This window comes from Spodoptera frugiperda, chromosome 16 (assembly GCF_023101765.2).
Source record: "Spodoptera frugiperda isolate SF20-4 chromosome 16, AGI-APGP_CSIRO_Sfru_2.0, whole genome shotgun sequence".
Taxonomy (NCBI): domain Eukaryota; kingdom Metazoa; phylum Arthropoda; class Insecta; order Lepidoptera; family Noctuidae; genus Spodoptera; species Spodoptera frugiperda.
This window is the reverse complement of record NC_064227.1, coordinates 7,646,551-7,674,541: the sequence shown is the minus strand read 5'-3', so window position 1 is coordinate 7,674,541 and position 27,991 is coordinate 7,646,551. Positions and strand designations below refer to the sequence as shown.

Here is a 27,991-nt window from a genome sequence, read left to right as displayed (position 1 = left end):
CAAGCGTTGTTTCACGTCGGTTTTCTGTTAGGCCGTTGTATCACCCCGATCGAACCAGCCCATTCGTGCCGATGCATGGCTCTCCCACACTTATGAAATTTCATTTTCACATACAATACAGGAATTCTACTTATAGCAGATCTGTAAATCCGCTACTAAGTAAGTTTTGTATATAAACAGAACTAATCCCTTTCCTTCCCACAAAATCAAAACCACCCCCTTACACCTCAACCACAATGAGAGCAAAATCGGAAAATCGGAAAATCTTTTCAATAAATAAACACAAAATCTGTTATCAGGAATATAAACACCACCCTTAGTAGGGGGTGTCAGGACGATCCAGTGCGCATGCGTGCTCCTGGAGGCTGTACTACGCGCCTTTGTCCGACCATAAGGGAAGCGTCCCTCATGAAACGAGATAGTCTACACCCACCTTCAGAGGCAACTTGAATTTCAAAAAACTGTAAGTTTTTCAAAGAAATTTTTTAATTATTTGGTTTATTTCACCATGGTTGGAAAGCTGGTTTTCCAAGGTTTGTCCTGGTGGTTTTATTTTGGTTTTAGCTAGCGCGGTTTTTGTTTTATTGGTATGTTTTTGATAGAGATCGTTGCATTGATTGCGTTTACAGATTAATGAACTCTTAAAGTTCATGCTGTGTTGAATGTGTGTGTGCTATTGTATTTTATAGTGCTTTGTTCAATTTTAAAGTTCATCGTTTTATTAAAATAATTTGTGTTAAGTTTTTTAACTGTCTAGTTAGGGTTTGTAAACTGTGTATTAGTGTTACTTTATTTTTATTAAATTGACTAACTGCCGCACTCAGAGACATTGAATGATTACTTAAATTTTAAAATTGAAATAAATTTTACTAATTTAATTAAACCATTCCTTAGTAATGATTTTGGTCCGAAAACAATTGCTAAGGACTAGGTTAATGAAGTAGTCATTAAATGACTCTCAGTATGGTAGTATCTTGCTAGTCAAGTATTTGTAAGTGTGATTGCCTCAGAATGATCTCAGGTTCGATTCGTTTAATGCAATTTGCAACTAGTAATTTTCTGAATAATTTTGAAAAATAATTTATGTTGTGTATAGCAATAATTAATTCATAATACCTTGATCCTTGGTAGCTTGATCTTAAGGTTAAATTTTGGTGGTTTTTTAATAGGTAGTTACCTACATAATATTTTAAACACCATTATTAAACGCGTAAAACATTAATTTCGATCTCTACAACCCATGCCTAAACTAGTTTTATTAATTTATATTTTATGGTATAAGCTGGTAAACGAGCAGACGGATTACCTGATGGTAAGCAATCGTCACGAAACACCAGAGGTGTTACAAGTGAACATTTTAAACATTACGAGCGCTGATCGCTTACCATTAGGTGACGCTTAACACCTATTCCATAAAAAAGGCGTAAAAAAATGTTTGAACATCGAGAATCGAACGCGTAGCCTTAAGCTTCCCAGCCGTACATATAGCCACTACACATATATAAACATAGTCCACATATAACTCTCTTTACAAAGGCAATAGTCTGGGAACGTTTGACGGAATTTTTCGAAGGAAATTTCCGCTCGTACAGACATCTTTTATGTGATATTATACCTTAACTGTCGTGGTGGCTCGGAGGTTTAAGACGCCCGCTTCTCATACACGAGGGTTTGGGTTCGAAATCTACTAATGGCAAAGTACCAATGTGACTTTTTCCGAGTTCTATGTACTTTCTAAGATTATTAAGACATCACTGACTAACGTTGAAGGAAATAATCGGGAGGAAACCTGGCCTTATAATTCCTAATTATAAGTTTGAAATCGCAAACCAACCCGCATTGAGCAAGCGTGGTGATTAATGCTCAAACCTTACGTGTGAGAAGAGGCCTTTGGTCAGTAGTAGCCACTTATAGGCTGTTGATGAGTTGTATGTGTATGTGTGTGTACCTTATGGCAGATTGTATACTAAGGAACAATGGCGTCTGCTTGATATGAATACCTTTTTTACCCGACTGACTTATCGACTGACTGTCCCGAAATCCAGCCGTATGTGCCCTCACGAAGTCTTTATAATATTTAGAATGGGTTTTTTCATTTTCATAATTATTATAAAGAAACGCAGTCGGGTTGTTTAGTTTTTAAATTACATAATTTTTTCCTTAGAAACATAGTATCATGACTGAACAACGATCTGTCGATCACACAAAGAGTTGTTCCAAGCGGGAATCGAACCCGCGATACCTTGCACAGCAGCCGGTTGTCCAGCCACCGCGCCAACCCTGCAGTCATATACAGGTCTTTTTAAGAGAGCGCTGAAATTCGTGATATAAAAAATTTAAAATATCTAGATAGCAAGCGAACCCACGAACCGAACACTAGTGACCTAAAAAGCCCCATAAAGGAAGAAATAAAATACGCCACACTATTCTTTCGAAGTGTGAATCCGCGCGCGCCACCCCAGCGCGCAATCAACTCCCGCGCATCAATCCCTCTTTCCGGTGGGGCAATGTCGGGTATTGGTCATAAATTCTTTCTAAATCTGACAGCTTCGTGTACAGGCCGTGGTGTATTAGGGGACCTATCGAAGTCTGCTCCTCACATTCAGCTCAGCATGTGTGTAGAGACAACGTGCCACCACTTTGTTTATTCGACTCCATTTTGTAAAAATTGACGTGTGATGTGTGTGTGTTTTGTTGTGTTGTGCTTGTGTATGTGTAAGTATTCTCTTTTTTAAATTTTGTTTTTTTTATTTATTGGATTTTGTGTAGTGGTTGTGTGTAGGGATTTTCTATTTTGAAAAAAAGAGAGTGTTTGATGTATTTTTCAGGCGGTAGCTACCTATGTGTTTTGTGGTGTTAAAATTAGACAGATAAGGACTAAAAGAGCATTTTTATTAGGCTTTGCATAAAATATTTAGCTAGTTTAGAAAGGTATTTTTTTCATTTAATCACCGGCTTTTAGATCGAGAGAAAAGAAATCGGTTATAAAATTATCGGAAAATTAACGGTAAGAAAATGTTACATCTGAAATTGTAATTTGAAATGAATTTAGTATAATAATAAGGGAAACATATTAAAGCCAACATATAAAACATTAAACTAATCCTCACAATAACAGAAGAGTCAATTCCGAAATTCCGAAACATGCACAAGATTCCCGGAAACTTTGGGCTTAAAGGGCTTAAATATTAATTAAAAGTTAACAATTTATTGTTTATCGATACTTCAACATAATTCACGTGAAGTAGGTGTCTCGGAGTAAGTTGTCAAAGTGTTCGGGAGTTCGAAACTGGGTCGTATTGACATTATTGATTAAGGTGTGAGGTAAGGATAGGGTTGCCAACTGTACTATATTATATTGTATTGTACTATATTTCGGGGCTCCGTACTATATGCTGTTGAAGAAAAATATAGTATAATAAAAATTAACGAATTGCAAATATGTAATAGGTATAACTATTTTTTATTCTTCCCTACTACAGTACTATATGTTTTTGAAGCGTACTATATTTTTTGAGCATGTTTGTCACAAAAAAGTGTTGGCAACCCTAGGTAAGGAGTACCTCTCTAAGAGGTGTCGCGTGAAGTTACAGTTCCTTGCTCGTACGCTACGTCAGATTAAGTTATTATAAGTAGGTGAAGCATGTAGTTGTAGTTAAATTTGGAATATCGTGTTTAAATTTTGTTGTATTTAATACGCAACGCAACGCAACGCAACGTCACGCCTTTTATCCCCGAAGGGGTAGGCAGAGGTGCTCATTACGACACGTATTGTATTTAATAATTGTGTTTATTTTTTTGCTAGTTTTTTCTTTAGTCAATACTTAATATTATAAATGGGAGAGAAAGTTAAAAAATAGCATAGCATAAAAATAGCATTATTTAAATTGTAGACTATTTGAGACTAAAACAAATTATGCCTCATTTTTTGGAAAACTACTACCAACCCCTTAAAAACTACATACTAAGCTATGGGCGGATGAGTGATGCTCCTCGCACAGCTACATACAGTTGATTTGTTTTATTTAGTTTCGTACTTTATTTCACTAGTCATCGTGGTTATAAAATGGTAGGTTGTGAGAGATTTTGTTCGTTTCTCAACTAAAGTAAAACTCTTTCGAAGGCTCTAGCCACACAGAATTGTTTAATTATACTTAAAAAAATTGCCTATTCATTAGATCAAACATTTGTTATAGCAACTAACACATCTTAGAATTTAACTGTCCAGTTTTAGCTGTTCAGTCGGAACTGTACCTGGAGTTAAAACTGTGGTTAAGGTGGTAGTTAAGGTGTGTAGAGCAAACAGCTGAAATGTACAGTTTTAACTGAATCGAATAAAGAATAGATAATAATAAATAAATAATAATAATAAATAAGCTTTGGTGTGTAGGCTGTATTACAATTTAAGTGTACAGTTAAACCGTAAGGTGTGCAGCATATACTCACAAATAACATTAAAAATAAAAATAACAAAAAGGCGCTATTATTAGAATCTCTATAAACAAAACAAAAACAAAAAGCAATCCTATTTAGAGGGCCACCTCGAAACCTCAGCAGAGTCCCATTAAAACTCTGTGCATACAAAACCGCGAGTGTTTTTGTCGAATTCATTACAAATGTGTGTACCATGGGAATTTTCCCATCTGTCTCCTGGTTTAAATATTTAGGTCGGGAATTTGTGTTCAAACCACATCCTATATAGTGTAAGTATGCAATGCCACGCCTTATATACGTAGTAGGCAGAGGTGCACATTACGGTACAATCCTGAAATTCTCACAAAATCTTCGCGTACCTATTAAATTATATCGTTCTCTTTAAGTAATTATTGACCATTTTAGTCTTGGGTGAGGCGATGAAGAGTGCAGAAAGGTGTTGTTGGGTTTTTTAACGTTGATAAGTCTGCGTTTGGCCACCAACCCGCTAACTGTTAGAGGTTACTTACTGTTGGGTGTGAGCTAATTAGAAATTATAAGTCCACGTTACCTCGCACCAACAATTCAAAATTGGCAACATCCTATTTAAAAAAATTCACACAGACATTGCAATGTAAATGCATCAACAAAAAGGCATTTGGAGCCACAAAAGATATACAGAGCGGAGTTGTATTGTAAAAGTCAATAGCTTAATAAATGGATCGTTGCAAATAGGCCCGTCGTTATCCTATCAGGCCAATAGGTTCAGTTGCCCAGTGGGTCCTGTAAATAGCCCGGTGATTATATGAGTAGGGGATTAAATGAAGTGTATGCGATATTGGTTCTGTGATATCGAGGAGCGTGCCAACATTTTTGGGTGGGATTTTTGTTGATGGACGAGGTTTGTCCTTTGTGGGTTTGGTAGTTGCCTTTTATCCCCCGAAGGGGGAGGTAGAAGTGCACATTATGGCATGTAATGCCACTATACAATGTACACTAACTTTTCACAATTAATGTTGTAAGTCCCATGTAATAGGTGGTGAGCCTATTGCCATAATTATACTAGGCACATTTCCAGACTCCGTGCTACTACTGAGAAATTTTCGAAAAACCAAAAACAGCCCAGCAATACTTCACCTGCCTGACATATCTCAGTCACGTTGAAACTAATAAACGGATTTTGTCGAAATTTGGTATACAAACATGGTATGAGCTGACTTAGGTTATAGGAAGTATCCTAAAGAGTACTTTATCCCACGAGAATGCAGGCGAAGCCGCTGATAAAAGCTAGTAATAAATAAAGTAACTTACACTTCGATTTTCTCTATTTCTTTCCATTTCACACGGCAAACATTTGTGTATTTGTAACCAATACGCCAATTCCCCATCCAATTTTCTGTTGCAAATAAAATGTAGACAAAACAGTACCTACGTTTGTATGTATGTGTGAATGTTTATTCATATTTTTACATTGACACCTCATTGACTAGGTTGGATTTAAAGGGTGGGGGATGATAAGGGTATTTTGTTTGTTATGTAGATATTGTATGCGTGTTTGTATATGTGTGTCGTATTATAAAGCTTTGCGTATTGCAATTCAATACAAATATCTCGACACCAGCAATTTATACTGCGCTAACTCAAAAAGCGTACTTTACAGTAGAGGCGTTTAAAGGGAAAAACGTGATAACTTTTACATTAATTAAGATACTTTTTTTAAAATTTGGTATGCTTAATATTTAATTTATTCATTGTAATATCTCATATTTATATTTCCTTAATTATTTCTATTTTTTGATTTAGCGCAAGTTAGCCGTATATAAACGTAATTCATCAAAAAAAAAAATACATCTTATACACGTCTAACTTATGTTAGCGTATTGTAGTACGGGACGTCGTAGTGCATGATCAATCATCTGATGCATATTTCAATATTTTATAAAGAACATGTACTTACTCACAAAAAGAATAGTCAACGTACCATTAATAAACTAATTAATACGTTAACACATAAGTATTTACTATGTAAAAGTGACTAAGTAGTTCATTTTACAAACGAACAAGTATACACACGAACGCACTAAACTACGCTAACTATGAGTTAGCGCAGTGTTCCACGGATTTTGACCAAAGTGATCACCGCGCACACTCCGCTAATAATAGTTGGCGTAATATAAATCGAGTGATTTCAAAAAGTACCTTTACTTAGCGTTTTATAAGATTTGTAACTTTCTTATTTTTGCATATTTCTTCTCAATTTTTTTATGACGTATGTAAACACACATTTTAAGCAACTTGGCATAAAAAAAGTTTTTTCCAAATTTCGAGTTAGCGTAGTATAAATTGCTGGTGTCGATCTGTTAATACTATGGACCTGTGTCGTAGTCGTGGATGCGTTTACAAACATACAATTTCACATTACACACAGACACGAAACAACGATTTATGGATCACACAAAGTGTTAATCCGCGCAGGAATCGAAGCCTCTACACGTTACACGGTAGCACCACGGCAGTTACTCAGCCAACGCGCCAATCGTGCAGTCAAGTCAAAATTTGACACTGCGCTACAAAAAAAAATTTTCTAAAACTCTAATAACACTTTACTCAGAATTGAATCCGTCTCACCTTACTCGACAACACACTTCTCTTACTCGACCATTTCGCTAGAGAGGTAGTCGTTCTTATTACATTCCACATAAGGTTCACAATCCAATTCTCTTGTTCCAGGTACAAAATTACCAGCATTCCGAATCTAGTCTTAGTACTTCAACGAAAATGTTAATACAGTTTCCCTAAAACATAGACATAGTGTGGGAAAGAGACAAACCGATACGGCAACATTTCGATTAGAGAGAGACAGAAGACAATTTAAGAGAAATGGACACGAAAAACGACGTACGCACAGATGAAATCGAACTCAGTGCACAAGGATCGAGCAATAAGACTGGGTAAGTGTTTTTTTAATCTAATATATAAAATTCTCGTGTCACAGTTTTCGTTGCCATCCTCCTCCGAAAAGACTTGACCGATTTTGACGATTTTTTTTTGCGCTTATCCCGTATCTATGAGAATCTGCCAACATCTATTTTTCATCCCCCTAAATGTTAGGGGTAGTATAACCCTAATTTTTTAATTTTCCGCGGACGAAGTCGCGGGCAGAACCTAGTACTTAATAAAATGGAGTTTGGCCACCATCTCGCCTGATGGTAAGTGATGATGTAGCCGACGATGGAGCCTATGAGACCTGTGATACCTATGAGCAACCTGCTCACTAGGGTCTTGAAGACACCCAAGTTGTATGTAGGAAAGAGACTCCGGCAAGGAATTCCATTCGTTAGGTAGAGTCAAAGTTTTAGATTCTCTTTAATTAAGAGAAAATAAAACACATCTGTGACATGTTAAAAGTTTTTAAACTGACATTGTCACTAACACTAACATTATTATCCCGTTTTAACCGTGACATCTGTGACTCCTCTCTGGTGTTGCGGGTGTCCATGGGCGGCGGGGATCGTTTACCATCAGGTGATTCGTCAGCTTGTTTGGCAAATATTTCATAAAAAAATCTTAGCTACCATTTTTTTCTATAACAATTTCTACTGCCTGAATTTTTCTGTCTGGAATTTATACGCACAAATTTAATTGTATGATACCATCAAAATATCTCAACTAATGACAATAATCATTCTATAAGTAGAGTCTTTCCTGCCAATTATGTCAATAGAAAATTAATGTCCTTTGTGAATCCCATACGTAATTGAGGGTTTGCGTGCTAAGGACAGTCTGTTGGAAACTTCCTCCAAAAACACATAATTATGTCAATTCCTGTCTTTAATATATGACATTGACACAAATTGGTGATGGTATATATGAAGTAGTTGTAGTATATTAGACGGTATGTTAATAATCCGTGATAATTGTATGTGAGGGTGTTTCAATAAAAGTCAGTGTTTAACCAACTTGCGTACGTTTCATTACATGGTGGCAGCGGTGGTGCTTTTTAACAGTATTAAATCGGTTAAAAAGATCCTTGCTAATAATAAACTATTATTCGAAGTATCGTGGTGTACAGGAATAATAAAAATGGAACACGCACGTCCTCCAGCGGAATTATCGCTCGACGGTGGTCCGGCCGCGCGGTCCGACGCGTGGCATAAATGGCGGAAACAGTTCGAGGTGTTTCTTAAAGCATCTGGAGTGAGCAAAGAGCCTAAGGAAGTGCAGGCTAGTTTGTTGGTTAACCTCATTGGATCAGCTGGTTATGAGGCTTTTACAACTTTTACGTTCGAAGGAGGTGAAAGTGAAGATGACATTCATTGCGTATTGAAGAAGTTCGATAAATGTCGAAAAGGCTCAGCTCAGCAGCATATGCCGTTAAAAAAATTAGAAATTTAACTGATGTAAATACAGCGCGTCTAGTATACTTTAGTTATTTCCATAGTATCATGTCATATGGTATTCTCCTGTGGGGGAATGCTGCTGACATTCAGTCTGTCTTTGTGCTGCAGAAGCGAGCCATTCGATCAATTTATAATCTTAGTCCGAGGCATTCTCTCAGGGAACTATTTAAAGAAATTAATATAATGACTGTTGCCTCTCAATATATCTATGAAAATATAGTGTATGCTCATAAAAACATAAAATTATTTAAAAAGTACAGTGATATACACAATATCAACACTAGAAATAAAAATAAGTATGTTGTTCCTACTACTAGACTTAAGAAAATAAGCGGTTCGTTTAGATGTCAATGTATACGCTTTTACAATAAAATTCCCAGCCATATTCAAAGTTTAAACCTAGGTAAATTTAAAAATATTATTAAAGAAAAACTTTGTAGTAAAGCTTTTTATAAAATAAAAGACTACTTGGAGGATAGTCAGGCTTGGGAATGAACTGCTATAATGTCCACACAGGTCTTGCTGACATGTTTGTAACATATAGTTACATTTTTTATACAATTTGACATTAACATAATTTGACATTGTTTTATATATTTTTTTTTCCTTTTATATTTTTATATTTCCTTTTAAAATTGTTAGTTTGAGGACCGTGTGAGACTTTTGCTAGTCATTTTATTTTTAGTAAATTATATTCTGACAGTTTGAGCATTTGTGTGGCCTACCCAAATGTTCTTTTGGTTGGTGTTGTTCGTCGGATCATTCAGCAACAGCCGTCAGCTGAGCTGATTGTAAACAGACACATGCGTGCTGCCATCTGAACAGGTCCGCTCAAACTGCTGTGGTTCTTTCCTCAAAAGACCACTACAGAATCAACTTGCACGGTTCTCCGACATCTTTAATTTATTTTGTCTGGACTTTAAAAGAGACTATGACCTCTGAGTTTGTTTCGGCATTTCTTCTCAGAGTAGTCAGATAGGAAATGCCGGCCTCATCTAGTTATTTAAGAGATTGACGTGTAAAAGTGTTATTTTATAACCTATTTGCAAAATAAATATCATTTATCATTTATCATTTATCATTTAAATATTTCGGCACGAAACCCAATATCACAGTGCGACGGTTTAAATTCTTTTCACGCAATCAAGAAGAGGGTGAAAACATAGATCAATATGTAACCGCATTGAGGGTATTGAGTCAGCAGTGCGAGTTCAGTGAATTACACGAGAGCCTGTTGCGTGATAGGATTGTGTGTGGTATTGTGAACAATACGGTGAGAGATCGACTTCTTCGCACGGATGAGTTGTCGTTATCAAAAGCGATACAAATCTGCCAGGCGGCAGAGATGTCCAAGGAGGAAAGCAAGTGCATCGACGGTGCATCTGAGGTGGTGCAAGTGGATGCTGTGCAAGGCGGCCGCGGCGCACGAGGCGGGCGGCGCGCCAGAGGATGGTACGGAGCCGGCGGAGCACGAGCGGCGGGCACGCCGGCTACCGCCTGTGAGAAGTGCGGCAGCGTGCGGTGTCTCGGTGGCGAGCGATGTCCGGCGCGTGACGCAAAGTGTTATGTTTGTGAGAAAAAAGGTCATTTTTCGCGAGTGTGTAAACATAAAAAATCGATTCGCAAAGTGTTAAATCTCAGTGTAGAAACCTTAAGTAGTGATAGTGATGAAGACAGTAAGAAACAAAGGTTTTATGTAAACATCTTAGATGATAAGAAAAAACAATGTAAGTCGCCATTGGAATGGACAGAAATTATAAAATGTAAAGGTAAAAACATTTTATTAAAAATAGATACTGGCTCAATGATTAATGTTATCTCTAAAGTGAACTATATAAACTTAGGGTTATCTATTACAGACCTTAAACCGTTCACAAAACGTGTATATTCGTTTACCGGCAATCAATTACCAATTATAGGTATTGCTAAGGTGTCTTTTATGTTTAGAAAAACGAGTTATTTGTTATCATTTGTTGTTGTAGATTTGTTTTGTCAGAGTGTGCTCGGTTTAGAGGGATGTATTGCGTTAGGATTAATAAGTCAAATAAATACAATCAATATTGATAACTATAATGAATTGTTTCAAGGGTTGGGAAAATTACCTGGCAAATATAGTATCGTTATAGATAAAAACGTACAGCCAGTTATATGTCCAACTAGGAAAATTCCATTGGGCCTTAAGGATAAATTAAAGGAGGAATTATGTAGAATGGAAGGTTTGGGTGTAGTCAGGAAGGTTACTCATCCAACCTCATGGGTAAATGCAATAGTTTTAGTTGCAAAGAAAGATGGCAGCATTCGTGTATGTTTAGATCCGCGACCATTAAACCGTGCGGTGCGACGCGCGCAGTACTCGCTCCCGACGGTGCCGGAGCTGGCCGCGCGCCTGCGCGGTGCTACTGTGTTTAGCGTGCTAGACGCGCGCTGTGGTTTCTGGATGGTTCAAATAGACGACGCGAGCGCGGATCTCTGCACGTTTGGTACACCATTCGGTCGATACCAATTTCTGCGTTTACCGTATGGTATAAACTGTGCGCCAGAGGTGTTTCATGCAAAGCTTAGGCAGCATTTAGAAAATTTAGAAGGAGTTGAATCTTTTATTGATGACATAATTGTATGGGGCTGTACTAAAGACGAGCACGACCAGAGATTGGAGTGTCTTCTGCGACGTGCTAAAGATGTCGGTATAAAATTTAATCGCGAAAAATGTAAGTTTGGTGTATCGGAAATTACTTACTTAGGTCACAAGTTTGACGCCAATGGTATGCGGGCAGACGACTCGAAAGTAAAAGCCATAATGGATATGCCCTATCCTACTGATAGGAAGGCTCTCGAGAGGTTTTTAGGCATGGTAAATTATTTAGCTAAATTTATACCTAATTACTCTGAGAGTGTAAATGTGTTAAGATCGTTGTTAAAGAAGGAATCAGAGTGGTCCTGGGAATCTCAACATTCAGAAGCAGTGGATAGGCTAAAGGCAAAGCTAGGTAGTACACCGGTGCTAGCACTGTACAGCGACAGCGCGCCGCTGGTGGTGTCAGTGGACGCGTCAAGCGTCGCGCTGGGCGCTGTGCTGCTGCAGAATGATCGTCCGGTGGAGTTTGCCTCGCTTACGCTCACCGACACTCAGACTAGGTATGCGCAGATAGAAAAAGAAATGTTGGCTATTGTGTTTGGTGTTGAACGATTCAGGCAGTATATTTATGGCAGATCTGACGTCACCATAAACACCGACCATAAGCCACTGGAAGCGTTATTTAACAAATCCCTGGTTTCGGTGCCAGCTAGGCTACAAAGAATGATGTTGAGATTGCAAGGATACGACTTTAAAGTAGTATATACGCCGGGCAAATATATGTATATCGCAGACACATTATCGAGGGCACCTTTGAAGGAAAAAATGAATGATCAAGTATCCACAGAAGTGGAGATACAAACTTGTTTCATGTTAGACAATGTACCTTTTAGCCAACCACGATTGGAGGCCATTCAAAAAGAAACGGAGTTAGATAGTGACTGTCGATGGTTGATTAAATACATAAACAAGGGCTGGCCTAAACATAGGCGCGATGTAAGTGAGCGAGTAAACGTTTTCTGGCCGTATCGCGAAGAAATGCATTATATAAACGGGATCATTTTTAAAGGCGATTTAGTGTTTATTCCTCGTGCTTTACGGGAAGATATGTTGTCACGAGTCCACGAAGGACATTTAGGCATAGAAAGATGTAAAAGGCGCGCACGCGACGTAATGTTTTGGCCGGGAATGTGCGATGACGTGGAACGCATCGTGCGCGCGTGTGCGGCTTGCGCACTGCACGCGCCCCGCCCGCGACGTCAACCGCTTCTGCAGCATAGTGTGCCTGCGTTGCCATGGCACAAACTAGCATCGGACACGTTCGAGTATAAAAAAAAAGAGTTACATTGTTTTAGTTGATTACTTTTCTAACTATGTTGAGGTAGGGCAGTTAACGAGTATAAGCTCGAGACAAGTAATTTCTTTCATGAAAGAGCAGTTCGCAAGGCATGGTATACCAGCAGAAGTAGTCAGTGATAACGGTCCGGCCTATAGCTCACAAGAATTTAAAAAGTTTATGCGTGAGTGGGAAATACATCACACAACGTCATCGCCACATTACCCACAATCAAACGGAAAAAGCGAGAGGACAGTGCAAACGGTTAAAAATATGTTAAAGAAGTGTGTAGACTCGGGACAAGATTTCAATTTAGCATTGTTAAATTTTAGAACTACACCGCGGCATGACTTAGACTCACCTGCTCAAATTTTAATGGGTAGAAGGTTAAAAACTAGATTACCGGTCAGTGCTAAATTGTTAACGGAAAGAGTAGATAACGAGAAAAATTATAAAAATATAATGTCAAAGAGAGAGCCCAACAAACATTATGGCTGCAAATAGAGCTTACTTTAGAACCTAAAGTGTTATGAAGGTAGAATAGTAGCTGCAATTATAGATTCAGGCGCCAAAAGAGTGTTAGTAATAAAATATAACGCTTATAGTAACAAAGCAGGTTTATAAGAGCAATATATGGAGGTTAAACGCGTAGAGCAGCGATTATTATCCCTACAATACAGACCAAAGCTTCTGTGTTATAGCTTTGAGCGAATTTTACGACTATAAGATCTATATAAGAAATTAACATTTACTATTAACTTCTAAAGTTCTAAGCAAGCTACCACAAACTCTTTCGGAGCGCTGATAGTTGCACAAAAGGAGCATTTAACGCTACTAGCTCTACAATGGTGTTCATTAAATCTTTTACAACACCAAACTCCTAAAGTGATACAAAACTCCCTTTTATGATTTAGGGCTGAATAGTAGCGATATTTCTCCCTATTATAGAACTTGTAGTGTCAAATATAGCTTCTATATTACTTAAGGTTGAATTATTGAGTTCGTTACCACTTTAGTACCTCTAATTGGTCACGTGACGAACGTAAAATGGCGTCGCAACATAGTTCCTCTCAAAAGCGTCAAAGGCCACCATTTTTAGATACCTAATGAAGTTAAGTAAAAACCGTAAAACGTACGAAACGAAAACTTAATACAATGAAGATATTTATTTTTCTAGCGTTCTAATACCAGGGTCCCGACACAAGTCAATAGGCAAAGTTTTGTTACATATTTAGTAAAAAAATGTTTTTCTCCATGTGAAGCAAAACATTTTATTAGATAAATACACAACAAAGAGTGGGCGCTTCAATTATTTGCCAATAATATATACACATATTCACAGTAAACTTACCTTCGCAATGAAAATTCCGCTTCAGCTTCCACTAACAACGATTTAAAATAATACACCCAACTCCGCCATTTATTTTCGTAAACACAAAATGTGTTATGGTTGTTTGATAAATCTTCATTCATTTAACATATTGCAACGTTATAAAATAAAACATACCGCATTAGCCGGCTATGAAAAAAAGTAAATTAGACGCTAAAATTTCTTATTGTAGATCTATACTGCAACTCAAGGTGTTACAATTTACCTTATTGCCACCCTCTAACCGCTCAAACAGTAAGTAAGGTACATCATAGATCTACTATGCCACTTACGGAGTTTATATTCATACATTTGCTCCCTTTATAGCGCTCAAAGCAGCATGTAGCTCTACCATACCGCTTGAGGAGTCACTAGTCACTTAAATACTACTCTTACAGCGCTTTAAGTCTCAGTTAGCGCACCTCCACAATTGCTCTACTATAGCTCTTAAATTCATTCTGTAACTCCACTATATCGCCACTGTGGAACCTAAGGCTATAAGAACTTGTGCCCAATCCAGGGGTATAATAGAGTTATAGCTCGCTATAACTCCTATGTGATAGCACTTATTGATGACCTTAGGTTCTGTTTAGCTCCTTTATATAGCTGTTATAACTCTTATATTAGCGCTTAATGTTAGTTGGGAGGTAATCAAAACAAATTACAATAAAACGGCAAACACCCTTAAGCGACTATATCAAGGGGACAGGGCAACTTTAGTTTGTAATGGCGAGAGGAAACCGGTGACTGTAGTGGCACCAGCACCGCAACCACGCTCGTACATTGTAGAAGACGAACGTGGTGGACGGTATCGGCGAACTCGAAGTCAGTTGATAGCGCGTACGACCGGGTCAGCAGAAATAATGAGAGAGACTACGAGACTACCATCTGACACTGGTAGCAAGTCACCAAGTATGACAGCAATGACAGGGTTTCGTAGGCGTAGACGAAAGTTATCAATAGGGTCGCAAAACGCCGTGAGCACGGCGCGGGCGCAGGCAAGCCCAGCGAGCAGTGAGTCCGCTTTGCTCGATGTGAGCGGTGACTATGAGAGTCCAGTTAGCACTCAGGACCAGTCTGGTACGTCGTCACCTTACGAGATACCTATTGAACGGTCTAAACAAAGAACTGCACGAATGCTGACTCATCTGTTTGACGACAATGAATAGATATAAGTTATAGATGTAAGAAATGTATAATTAGTTTATAATTTGTTCATTAGAATAACTAGTTTATAAGATTAGATAAGAACAATTGTATTATTGTGTCAGTTAGTAATAAGTATAGCCATAAGTAATCTATATATATAGCTATAAGTAATCTTTGGGCATTGCTTTCCGAAAGGGGAAAGATGTAGTATATTAGACGGTATGTTAATAATCCGTGATAATTGTATGTGAGGGTGTTTCAATAAAAGTCAGTGTTTAACCAACTTGCGTACGTTTCATTACAGTAGTAGTGTTAAAAATCTGTAGTAGAAGGAATGATTTTCATTAGACCTGTCTATAGAGAATAGAGTGGAAAAGTAAAACACCAAATGAGGACTTTGGTTAATAAGTCGGTAAAGGAGCAGACGGATCACCTGATGGTAAGCAATCGCCGACGCCCATGGACACCTGAAACACCAGAGGCATTACGTACGTTGCCGGCCTTTTGAGAGTTATGAATTTAAGGGTTTTGGGAAATCGGGGTTTGGGAAGATTGGGAAAGGGACGTAGTTGGGCCTCCGGTAAACTCACTCACACAACGCAAACGATTTTTCACGTCGGTTTTCTATGAGGCCGTGATATCATTCCGGCCTAGCCGGCCCATTCGTGCCGAAGTATGGCTCTCCCACACTTAAAATGTTAATATAAATAACAACTAGACCTGCACACTCGCTACGCAGGCTGGCAAGACTGGCAGCATTCGTTAGCGGACTTTCAAGTGCTGACGAGGATATTGGTTTAACCTCTGGTCTGCCGGTATACGAGATACAATAGAAAATAGATTGTGTCTTGCGTAGATGACGGGTCAATGTGGTTGTTATAGAATCCACCACCTTTTATACATATGTCCAGCTACACACATGATAAGTCCTAATACTTAATTTTCTATTGTTACAGTGAAGTTGCAACTAAATCCGATCTCCCCGAGAGAGGTTCCTGGGGCAGCAAGCTAGACTTCATCCTCTCCGTCATTGGCCTGGCCATCGGCCTCGGCAACGTTTGGCGGTTCCCCTACCTTTGCTACAAAAATGGCGGCGGCGCGTTCCTCATTCCCTACTTCCTCACCCTGTTCCTCGCTGGTATTCCTATGTTCTTCATGGAGCTGGCCATGGGACAGATGCTTACCATCGGCGGGTTGGGTGTCTTCAAGATTGCTCCGATCTTCAAAGGTATTACATTTTTTGTTTTTACCCATGTTGTCTATAGTTTTAGTTATTAGTTTTAGCTGAATGGCTAATAGTTTATTAGCCATTCAGCTAAAACTAATATCACTAGTTATATTTTTTTAAACGTTGCCCCACATTAGGATTTTCTCCTGTGTCGTTTGCGTTTACAAAGATACAATTTCACATGCACATGACACCCAGACCCGAAACAACAATTTGTGAATCAAACAAAGAGTTGCTCCGTACGGGAATCGAACCCGCTACAATTGTACGGCAGTCAGTTGCCCAGCCACCGCGCCAACCGTGCAGTCGTCAATTAATCTTTTGTGATAATAAAACATCATCAAAATCAATGGCAGAGCTTCCAACAAATTAGAACCCCCTAATAGGAGACGATAAATCCAAAAAATCTTTCGAAATACTTCGCTTCAGTAACGAGGTTGACGACAAAAGAGGTCTCATACAATTGGGCTAAGCATTCCTATTAATGAAAAGGGTCGTATTTCTTTTGTTTGTCAAACAATACTTGCGCCCAATCTTTTGTTTCCAATCTCTTCTTTTTATTCTTTAATTAATGTATTTGCTGTTACATTGTAATTTTCTTTATTGATGTACGTTCTTGAGTTTGAGAAAGATTTTGAAACTTATGTGGCTCGAAATATAATTTAAGTTTGGCAGTTTATTTCAGAAGCTTTTTCATGACATTTTTTGTTTCGCTGCCTGCCGGATAAGAGGGGTTCGATTCCCATGTCGGGCAAAGTAATACTGGGCCTTTTTCATTCAGTTTTTATTTTTTTTTTTTTGGTTATAGCACAAAGACAGTCTAGATTTGTTCCCAGTGTATGGCAATAGACTCACCCTCATGGTTCTTAAACTATGAAAAAAATTGTTTTTGGGTTAGCCATAATAGGTAAAGTTTAAAATCATGAGATATACCAACATTTTATTGTTAAATTACAAACAGTTGGTACTGCCCCTATAGGTCTTTTTAGGCGTCGATGACTGCATTACCATGGTACGCTCTTTTACATACAAGTAATCAATTTCTACTAACACTCTGTCTACCCCAGGTATCGGCTACGCGGCTGCTGTCATGTCTTGCTGGATGAACGTCTACTACATTGTGATCCTCGCCTGGGCCATCTTCTACTTCTTCATGTCCATGCGATCAGGTATGGTTTGTATTATTATCATTATTTTCAGAAGTAATACCGTCTGCTTCAAAGATTTCTTCTAGTAGTAGAATTAATAGTTTATTATTGTTATAATCTTGTGTGTTAGATTGCTTCTTTATTCGAGTGTTATAAAATGCAGCTGCAAAGACGGGTCTTGGGTTAAATTCCCAGGATATCTGAAGTACTAAAAAGTCTCAGATTTAGAAATTAGCTATCTCGTTTAAAAGTGTTTTAAAAGTGCGGTCCCGGATTAGTTTTTGGAAACTTCGCATTAATAATATTTTCCGTCTATTTTATATTCGGAATATAAAAGTATCATATTCTGTTTCTTTTAATATTCTACAATCACTATCATCTAACTCCTCCAGACGTACCATGGCGTACCTGCGACAACTACTGGAACACCGCCACCTGCGTGAACCCCTACGACCGTAAGAACTTGACCTGCTGGTCCACCATGGACATGACCACCTTCTGCACCCTCAACGGCAAGAACATCAGCAAGGCTGTGCTCTCTGACCCTGTCAAGGAGTTCTGGGAGTAAGTAGACTTAAGTAACAGATATAAGCACAGAAAAAACCGAAAAGCATTCGTTTGTTAATCCTATTATTAAAAACTAGCTACTTCCGCGCGGTTTCACCCGCTCTGCTTAGCTCCTGTTGGTCATAGCGTGATGTTTTATAGCCTATAGCCTTCCTCGATAAATGCACTATTCAACACAAAAATAATTATTCAAATCGGACCAGTAGTTCCGGAGATTAGCGCGTTCAAACAAACAAACAAACTCTTCAGCTTATAGTTAAAAGGCTACCTAATAGTGTACAGCTTGTTGAATGGAAGTAGATACAAGGTGTTTTGGATAGTCATGTTAATAAACGAACTGGTATCAATGATTGTTTGTATGACAATGAGAAATCCAATCCGTGTTCCCGACATTTTGGCTCTATCACTTGTACATCCATATTTCTTAAATCGTATGCAATATGTCAATTACGGAGAATTTATTGACAGTGAGAAATATCTGTATTATTAAAAATTCAATACATTTGAATGCTCAACTCTAAGTGTAACTTCTCAGTTTACTCGATAGATGGCGTCAGCATTCAGTTCGAATGCGCAACTGAATTGAGTTTTTTAGTTTTAGACTCACATGAGAATTATACTTTGTGATCATTAAAATAATCAGTCACCTTTATATCTAAAGGATTTTGACTAAAAGTAAGCTTTTAGTCCTTATTCCATAAAAACCTCACAAAACCACATTCACGCGAAAAAAACGAATATATAAATTTCTCGTGTGCCAGTTTTTGTTGCCATACTCCTCCGAAACGGCTCGACCGATTTTGATGAAATTTTTTGTGCTTATCCGGTATCTATGAGAATCGGCCAACATCTATTTTTCATCCCCCTAAATGTTAGGGGTAGTACAACCCTAAATTTTTTAATTTTCCGCGGACGAAGTCGCGGGCAGAAGCTAGTAACCTATAAATTTTTCTCCAGGCGCCGCGCTCTTCAAATCTCGAGCGGTATCGAGCACATCGGTAACATCCGTTGGGAGTTGGCTGGAACCCTGCTGCTGGTGTGGGTGCTGTGCTACTTCTGCATCTGGAAGGGAGTCAGGTGGACCGGCAAGGTCGTCTACTTCACCGCCCTGTTCCCATACTTCTTGCTGACTGTGCTGTTGATCAGAGGTGGGTGCAATATTGTAATTTTGGAACAAAGGAGATTAAATGATGACCCAGTTGCATACTAAAGATCTACGGTTTACGCACCCGTATCATAAATATGGAGATGAATTATTTTGTGTTCAACTAGTTTCTTAGCACAGAGGTGAACAAAAATTAACATTAAAGTAAGTTTCATAATTGATTTTTTTCTGTTGTGGTTTGACACGACAACATCGGAAGTAGGTACTTAAGCTATTATTAGGACATTAGTTTCCCCGAAAGACCGCTCGAAATAATGAAACGAGATCAATTTTTAATCACGGAATAGAATGACTTTTTTTGAAACTGAAATTAATTGTAAATGTTTTGAACTAAAATATATATGGTATAATAGTTGCACAATCAAATATTTTTGTGTCTGTCTACTTGGTGTTCATTATCTGTAATTGTTGTATCTACCTCATATATTAACTTTCGGCTCAGTAAATCACGCCTTGGGAATCACAGCGTAATAGTTTGCATTTTTGTAACGTATTTGACGTAGGAACGCTACTTTATTTTCAGGATTGCGCAGATAAAACCTTCTTAATTACAAAATATCAATTTTTAATCAAGCGGCTTTATTTACCCTGCTCGGTACCATATTTAACAATCATTTATTTGTACGGGATACGACGTCCATACTTTGGTTTATGTCCTTTTAAAATCATCATGTTATGGAATCTATTCACGTAACCGTTTGACGAGGAACTTGGTTTCAAACTCAAGATGCTGTCATATTCATCAGCAAAGAAATTGATGAGTCTTCTTAAAAATCACGGCCTCACGTAAATCAATGGAGAAAAGCTTTTCTAGTTTCGAGAAACAGAGGGACTCTAATATAAGCGTGTGTAGACGCGGCGAAGTACAGCCTAATGATGATGAGTTTTCAACACACGCAATTCTTAACGCTTTCAGAAACAGAGAGAATTGAGTTCAGATAATAAGTTGGATTGAATTGAAATGTACAACTATGAATTAATCTTAAAAAAATATGTATGGCCTTCAGTTCCTCAAAAATTCAAGTTATGTAAAGAGTTTCTCTAAACTGGATTTCGTCCCTTATTTTTGCCATAAACACCAGTCAACGTAAATATAAGTAGAATTTTAAAGTATTTTTTAAAGACTTAATTATCTAAAACCTTCCATTCTTTTACCAGGAATCACCCTCCCCGGCGCCATGCAAGGCATCAAGTTCTACGTGATGCCCAACATGTCCAAACTGATGGAATCTGAAGTATGGATCGATGCTGTTACCCAGATCTTCTTCTCGTACGGCCTGGGTCTGGGTACGCTGGTCGCTCTGGGCAGCTACAATAAGTTCACTAATAACGTGTACAAGTAAGTTTGCTTTGATGATGTAAAACTCGTAAATGTGTCCGTCTTGCAAAACAGTATCCTAATATAAGTTTGCTTTACGTTGAACGAACAGGAAACGAGAGCACGTTCGGCGTTCTGATTCGCCGGCGCGAATAAAGCACCCAATCAGTGCGCCGAACGCAAATTTCGTTTTCGTTTAACGTAAAGCAAACTCGTACTAAGCCATCAGTTGTCTTATCAAAAATAGTGACTTTTATTCCTACATGTTTGTTCTTTATTTTCCTTTAACCTAAATCATTGAATCCGAATCTGTATACACTTTAGTGTCAATACCAAACTTATTTTTGATTTGTAAACAGTATTGCTACGTGGCTTATAAATATCGTCAATGTTTTTACCTTGATGAATAATGTGTATAAAATGACAAAAACTCCAGACGTTTATGTAGATATATGTATGTATGTATGATCCTTTCAATAATGCAAACTATCTGAAATATCATACGAAGCATGCATGATTTTCCGGAGCTGCGGACAAAGTAACAGGTTACCGGGGCTCCGGCTCAAAGCAGGAGAAGGAACAGGGTGGTTTTTAGTCAGCAAGAGTCTGACACTCCCTCCCGCCTCACATCAAGGTGGGAGAAGTCAGTGAATAATTTTCCCCCTAAAAAAAGCATGCATGATTTCTACGTGCGAATTTTCTTCTTCTTCCAGAGACGCCCTGATCGTGTGTACTGTGAATTCAAGTACTTCAATGTTTGCTGGCTTCGTAATCTTCTCTGTGGTCGGGTTTATGGCGCACGAGCAACAACGCCCGGTCGCTGAGGTGGCGGCTTCAGGTACATGTTAAAACTCTTCATTGTCCCAGGGTTTATCATTTACCTTCTCAGGGTTCATTATTTAACTTTAACAATATTTGCACTATACTATTACACGAGAAGTGAGCTATTGATATTGTTAAATTTTGAAGAGTTTTTTTATAGATTGATTCAAGAGAATGTATAATAATTCCGTATTTACGAGTGCCGTACGAGTAAAAAACTAGAAAACCAAATTACAAAGTTTATCACAGAACAGTGTATTTGATTAAATGATAAATAAATGATAAATGATATTTATTTCTGTAAATAGGTTATAAAATAACTCTTTTACACGTCAATATTTCATTTGCTTTCCGACTACTCTGAGAAGAAATGCCGAAACAAACTCAGAGGTCATAGTCTCTTTTAAAGTCCAGACAATGAAATAGTGGATAATGTGAGAGATTAGGAACATTCGTGCTCCTTTGTACAACCTCGAAATTGAAGACACTACGACAGTCGACACATTTCCATCATTCCAATTTTTTAAAGAATTTCTGTCATCATAATCACGTTAAACGTTTTCTTCCAGGTCCTGGTTTAGCCTTCTTGGCCTACCCATCAGCAGTACTCCAGCTACCAGGAGCTCCACTCTGGTCCTGTCTCTTCTTCTTCATGCTACTGCTCATTGGGTTGGACAGCCAGTTCTGCACCATGGAAGGGTTTATCACTGCGGTCATCGATGAGTGGCCCAAACTCCTCAGGAGGAGGAAGGAGATCTTCATCGCCATCACTTGTATCATCTCGTATTTGGTTGGACTTTCGTGTATCTCTGAGGTAAGGAGTAAATAGTAAAGATTTTTCTGTGATAGCTATAGTTTCTGTTTTCTTGGTTTTATATCAACAGCCTATAAGTAGCCACTGCAGGTCAAAGACCTCATCTTACACGAAGAAGGTTTGAGCATTAATCACTTCGCTTGCTCATGGCGATTTCAAACTTATAAATTATGAGCTCAGGTTTCCTCACGATGTTTTCCTTCATCATTTGTCAGTGGTGTCTAAATAATCTTAGAGAGTTTTCTTGGTTTACTTGATATCTACTTACCGACTTACTTGTCTAGTTGGGATCGTGGTAAATGATTATATTTTAACTATCTACTAGACTCTGGGTTTTCTTTTTGTTATAAACTACAACATTATAAATACAATTTCTGTGGCGTAAGATATTTATTATTCTACATTGCTCTTTTTCACTTGATAAACAGTTGATTTATATTATTCCACATTTCTCTTTTTTCACTTGATTCATTACATCTGGCGTATTTTACCTATCCTTTTACGGAGAAGATTTACTGCGCACCATACCATCTCTTACGCCAGTTCCAACGCTAATTCATAGACGTACAGTCCAAAATCTTCATAGTTGCCTTTTTTAAATTCCACCCACGTTGTTATAATACGTACCATAAATCATTCAGCTCCATAGCAACAAGTTTTATTTATTTAAATATACGTGATATTAGCTTAGAAATTTTATTTCATGGCCGTTTCCAAGGTTACCGTCTACAAATCCGTAGCAAAGCATTGAAAAGCAGTAAGACTCTATTTGGAATTCATTTGGCGTCTTTTGTTGGAACTTTACTGAATACAAATGTATTATTTTGAGGAGATATATATTATGTGTTCCTTATTATGTTGTGTTTGAAGATCATGTCAAAGACAAAATGCTAGTTTGTATGCTATTCATTATGTAAGCATCATTAGTTTTAGCAGCTGCATTTACTATGCAATGTTTTTGGTAAAATTTGAAAAACGTTGGAAATTAATGAAATTTCAATCAAGCCAGGATGTTAAAAATATTATTTGTTAATATTTTTATTCATTAATGTATATAGCAGTTAACATTAGATTAAAGTCAGATATGTCTTTTTATAATTATATTTAATGTGTCGTTTAGCCACCACGGTGGACGTTTGGCCACCATCTCGATACTGGTGGTAAGCGATGATGCAGCCTGCGATGGAGCACGTCTGCCCATAAGCAACCTATTCACTCAGACTTTGAAGAAATTCAAGTTATACCATCAGGAAACATAGACTCCGGCAAAGAATACCACTCTCTAGCAGTTTGAACAAGGAAGCTTGAAACAAAGCGAATTTAATATATTATAGCATTATCAGTTAGATGAAAATATTTGAATTCAGCTTAACTAGCAAAATCATTTACTTTGTTCCCCAGGGTGGCATGTACGTCTTCCAAATCCTCGACTCGTACGCTGTCTCCGGCTTCTGTCTGCTGTTCCTGATCTTCTTCGAATGTGTCTCCATATCCTGGGCCTTTGGCGTGAACCGCTTCTACGACGGCATCAAGGAGATGATTGGCTATTACCCTACCATCTGGTGGAAGTTCTGCTGGGTCGGATTTACGCCTGCTATCTGCATTGTGAGTATTGTTATAATTTTTTGCTTTTTTATTTGTCTTAAATTAGGTTATTGGAATAGTTAGTTGTCTTGAAATACTTTATTAGTGTAGAGTAAAATTTAAACAACACCTTTTCAGTTTCACTTGTTATAAGTAAAGATTTAGTTTTAACTGAAATGGTGTATTTCCATTGCTGTAGTAGACTTTGTACACGAGATAGACACTGGACTTAAAATCTTTTAAATGTGACGTCTGCCTGGATTGCCTCGTTGGTCGAGTGGTCGTTTGCGACTACCGAACAGGGGTTCTCGAGTTTGATTCCCGGTTCGGATTGAAGAATTACTGGGCTTTTTTTTCTTCTCAATAGTAGCACGAAGTTTAGAATTTGCCCAGTATATGGCAATGGGCTCACCGCCTTTACATGGGACGTCACTTCTTCCTATATTTTATACATAGAAATGACGTATTTGGTCCCACTCCGAAACTTTGATTCGTTTTAACTAAGTATTTTTATCTGACACGACAAAATAAAAAACACAGTGTCTAATATTCTTTCATTACATAACTGATGGATTAAATAGATTTTTAATTTTCTTACCCCGTCATCATCTCATTGTGTATCTCTTATTGCTGCAGTAGACTTTGCACACGAGACCGACCCTGGATTAATTTTTTTCTATAATAGCAATGACGACTAATACATTTCATGAAGAACCACGTTATACTATAAAAGAGTTCCTACATAACATTCCTTGTTTAACTCTCATACTCCATCCCCAGAGCGTCTTCATCTTCAACTTGGTGCAATGGAAGCCGATCAAGTATATGAACTACGAGTATCCGTGGTGGTCCCACGCGTTCGGCTGGTTCACCGCCCTCTCCTCGATGCTGTGCATCCCTGGCTACATGGTCTACCTGTGGCGCGTCACTCCTGGTACCTGGCAGGAGGTGAGTTTCAAATCTTTCTCTTGATCTTTTATTTTGTTTTAGTTTAGGTACATTGTTCTTTTAAAAGGTAAAAAAGTCAAAGTCAAATCATTTATACCAATAAAACTATAAATAAACGCTTTTGAAATGTCAAGAAATAAATAATAGGCTCTCAGTCTAGCTATCAGTGAAGATAGATGCATGTAGTGTAAAGGGATGGTTCTACTGTAGGTATATACCTACAGTTTAGAACAGAGGAAAAAATAGATAAGAGAATCAAAGGAAAAGGTGGCTAAATTTTGGAAAATTTACACTTAAAGCAAATTCATATTTCATACACAATATGGTTTTAGTAATTTATATTTGTCTGTTTCACAGAAATTCAACAAAATCGTCCGTATTCCGGAGGATGTACCGTCTCTGAGGACCAAGATGCAGGCTGAGGAGCAGGCCAAGCACAGCAAGGCTTAACTCCATCACCATCACCTCCCACTTAAGATCAGGATCTCAGACTAAAGGGATTCGGAAAGTAGCAATATTCTGTCTGATTAATAAAAAAAAACATCCATCAACAATTAAAAATGTCAAATTAGCCTCGGGATTTCTATAGTGGGAAAGAGAAAGAAACAAATTCTAAAAACATCACGCACAAATTTTATAATCTATAAAAAACATACATTATAATGTGCCAAATATATTTGTGCCATATAATAAAATTATATAATTCAAAATAAATTATTTACATAATATAATTGCTATAAAATTTATAATTGTTTAGCATCATGTTATTGAATTATTAATTCAAAAATAATTATTACGTTAACACTATAGCCGTATTTAAAGAAATATTTAAGCACTTTATGTTTATAGATTTTTAGAATAATTTGATGACTTTCCGTTTGCCGTGCGTCGACATGTTCATGTACGTTTAGTTGTACGATAATTATTTATAATTAAGTAGCAAAGTAAGCTTTTAGTATTGGTATAATTAAATGTTAACTATCTATTGGTCTTCCATGTAGCTGACGTCTAGATTTTACAGTTATTATATTAAAATATTAATATACCAAAGGTTTATTTGTTATTGCTGGCTAAAATCTAGTAATTTGTTTGCCAATAAACACAGTTTATGAATAATTGATTGCCAAAGTAAAATTATTTATTTTTGAAATGCAACGAAATGAAAATGAAATATATCAAGCACCGGGTTTTGGTCGTAAATCTTTAAGATTATTTTTTAAACGTTTATTACTGAAGTTATACGTAAGTAGAGAATACATCTTTTATTATTTATAATTGTATTTGTTATCCTTCAAGGATTTAATTGCTAGTTTGGTGTTAGTATAGATTTTAAGTGTTCACGAGAAAAACGCTACGGGACGCGTCATTTTAAAAATCTAAATGGTGTTTTTCAAAATTTAAGATTGAAACTCTTAAATGGCATTTAATCTAATGTATATTTAAAGGCCTATTTATAATTTTAAGTATAAATATGTTGTATAAATGTTTACGGTTGTTTTTTGATATTCATATCATTAGAATAATGAAACATAATTATACAGCGTGTGTATCGATTTGGTTATTCAGCTTTAATTATTTTTGAATAATTATTATTTAGCTATATTTATTATTATTATACTTAAAATGTTATTTACATTTTTTGTTGAGTCATCGTTACCTAAGGCATTGAATGTTTAAACTTCTGTGTTCCAATTGAGACCAAAGAAACTAAAAAAATAATTCTATTCTAGCCAAAGATTCTAATATTATACTGTAGATTTTATAATAATATATCTTGAATACGTCTTTTGAATATTTTTGTGTACAAGTTAAAAATATCAATATATGCTATTTAGCTCAATCAATACTTGTTATACAGCTCAGTCAATTTGATTCCAACTTGTTGCAAATATTCTGAATCACGTTTAATTTATGAGAGTTTTTGTTATTGAGATTATTCAATATTCTTTCTTGTACACAAAATATAATACAATTTATTCAATTATACTCCTTAGCGTGTTCAAATCGATAAATGTGTATTTATACTGTCAATTTTTAAAATAATAATATTATAACGGTGGTAGAGAAAAGTAGGCCGTTTTTAAAAAAACTTTCTATATCTATACATTTTATGGAATAAGACAATATACTAAGAAAAAAATATTTAATCCTATAATTTTACTAAAACTGTTTACCTATGTAGTGGTTTGAAGGAAATTTTAATATTATATTAGGTAAATTTAATATATTTAATGAGAATAAGATACTCGTAGCCCGATTTTGTATAAATGAGTGAGATCGTACACAAATTATTTGTAGATTTTCAATATATTTATTGTATTTTGAGTAAGATATTGGACACTGAAAAAATTATACAAATTCGAAAACAAATATTACCCAAAAATTTTGGATATTACCTTCAAAAACATAAAACAGCGCAATATTGTAATTCCATTATTTAATATTGGTTAAAGTGTCTAATATCTATCAAAATTATGCGTCGTGCGTTGTCTAAGATAAATGTGCTTCCAAGTATTTTAAAATATAAATATAATTAAAATTATATATAATAATAATTATAAATTTAGTTGATGTACTATGTACTTTACAAAGTTTATTGCAAAGACTATTTAATCAGAATTAAATATCAATTAAATTATTAACAGAACTATATAACATATTATTCATTTACCAACGAACTAGAGATTATTTGAAATATCATTATGTATGCAAAAAGGTTGATATAAACCGCCCATATACTATATAATTAAATATCTAGTACTTAGGGCATATTGTATCCAAGCAGAGTAATCTATGAGCCGACATGTCATTATAAACAAATTATAATAATCATTATTTATTCATGAATAAACTTATCGTAAAAAATAACATGAATTGTATAATTATTTATGAATATTGTATAATCATTGAACATTTAATGAAAAAGCATATCCAATATAATTTTATTGTTATTAAATTTTTATTTTTGAAATAAAGTAATGTTTTCGAAACTTACTGTATATGTATCGTAACTAGTATAAATCGTTGAAATATTTATTTCATTAAAGAGTAGAAAAAAATATGTGTTGTTTTATTGTTTTCCAAAGCTCTTAACTAAGATGAATGAATGAATGCCACTGTACAATGTACACCGACTTTTGACCATTTGTGTTATA

At 36.6% G+C, this 27,991-nt stretch overlaps 1 protein-coding gene across 2 annotated transcripts; it reads left to right on the top strand.

Annotated features, from left to right (window-relative positions):
* The first annotated feature begins 332 nt into the window (after window positions 1-332).
* Window positions 333-27,704, top strand: LOC118280669 (sodium- and chloride-dependent GABA transporter 1). Of its 2 annotated transcripts, none has more exons than XM_035600959.2 (12): window positions 333-463; window positions 7,144-7,364; window positions 16,199-16,470; window positions 17,538-17,639; window positions 18,011-18,182; window positions 19,143-19,333; window positions 20,509-20,689; window positions 21,382-21,506; window positions 22,060-22,304; window positions 23,706-23,909; window positions 24,669-24,836; window positions 25,194-27,704. In XM_035600959.2, exons 2-12 carry the CDS (start codon window positions 7,294-7,296, stop codon window positions 25,284-25,286), a joined length of 1,824 nt encoding a protein of 607 aa, XP_035456852.2. In that variant the 5' UTR covers window positions 333-463; window positions 7,144-7,293; the 3' UTR covers window positions 25,287-27,704. The 2 variants fall into 2 exon arrangements, with proteins under 2 accessions (XP_035456852.2, XP_035456851.2); XM_035600958.2 differs by lacking the exon at window positions 333-463 and adding an exon at window positions 2,537-2,715.
* Window positions 27,705-27,991: the final 287 nt, after the last annotated feature.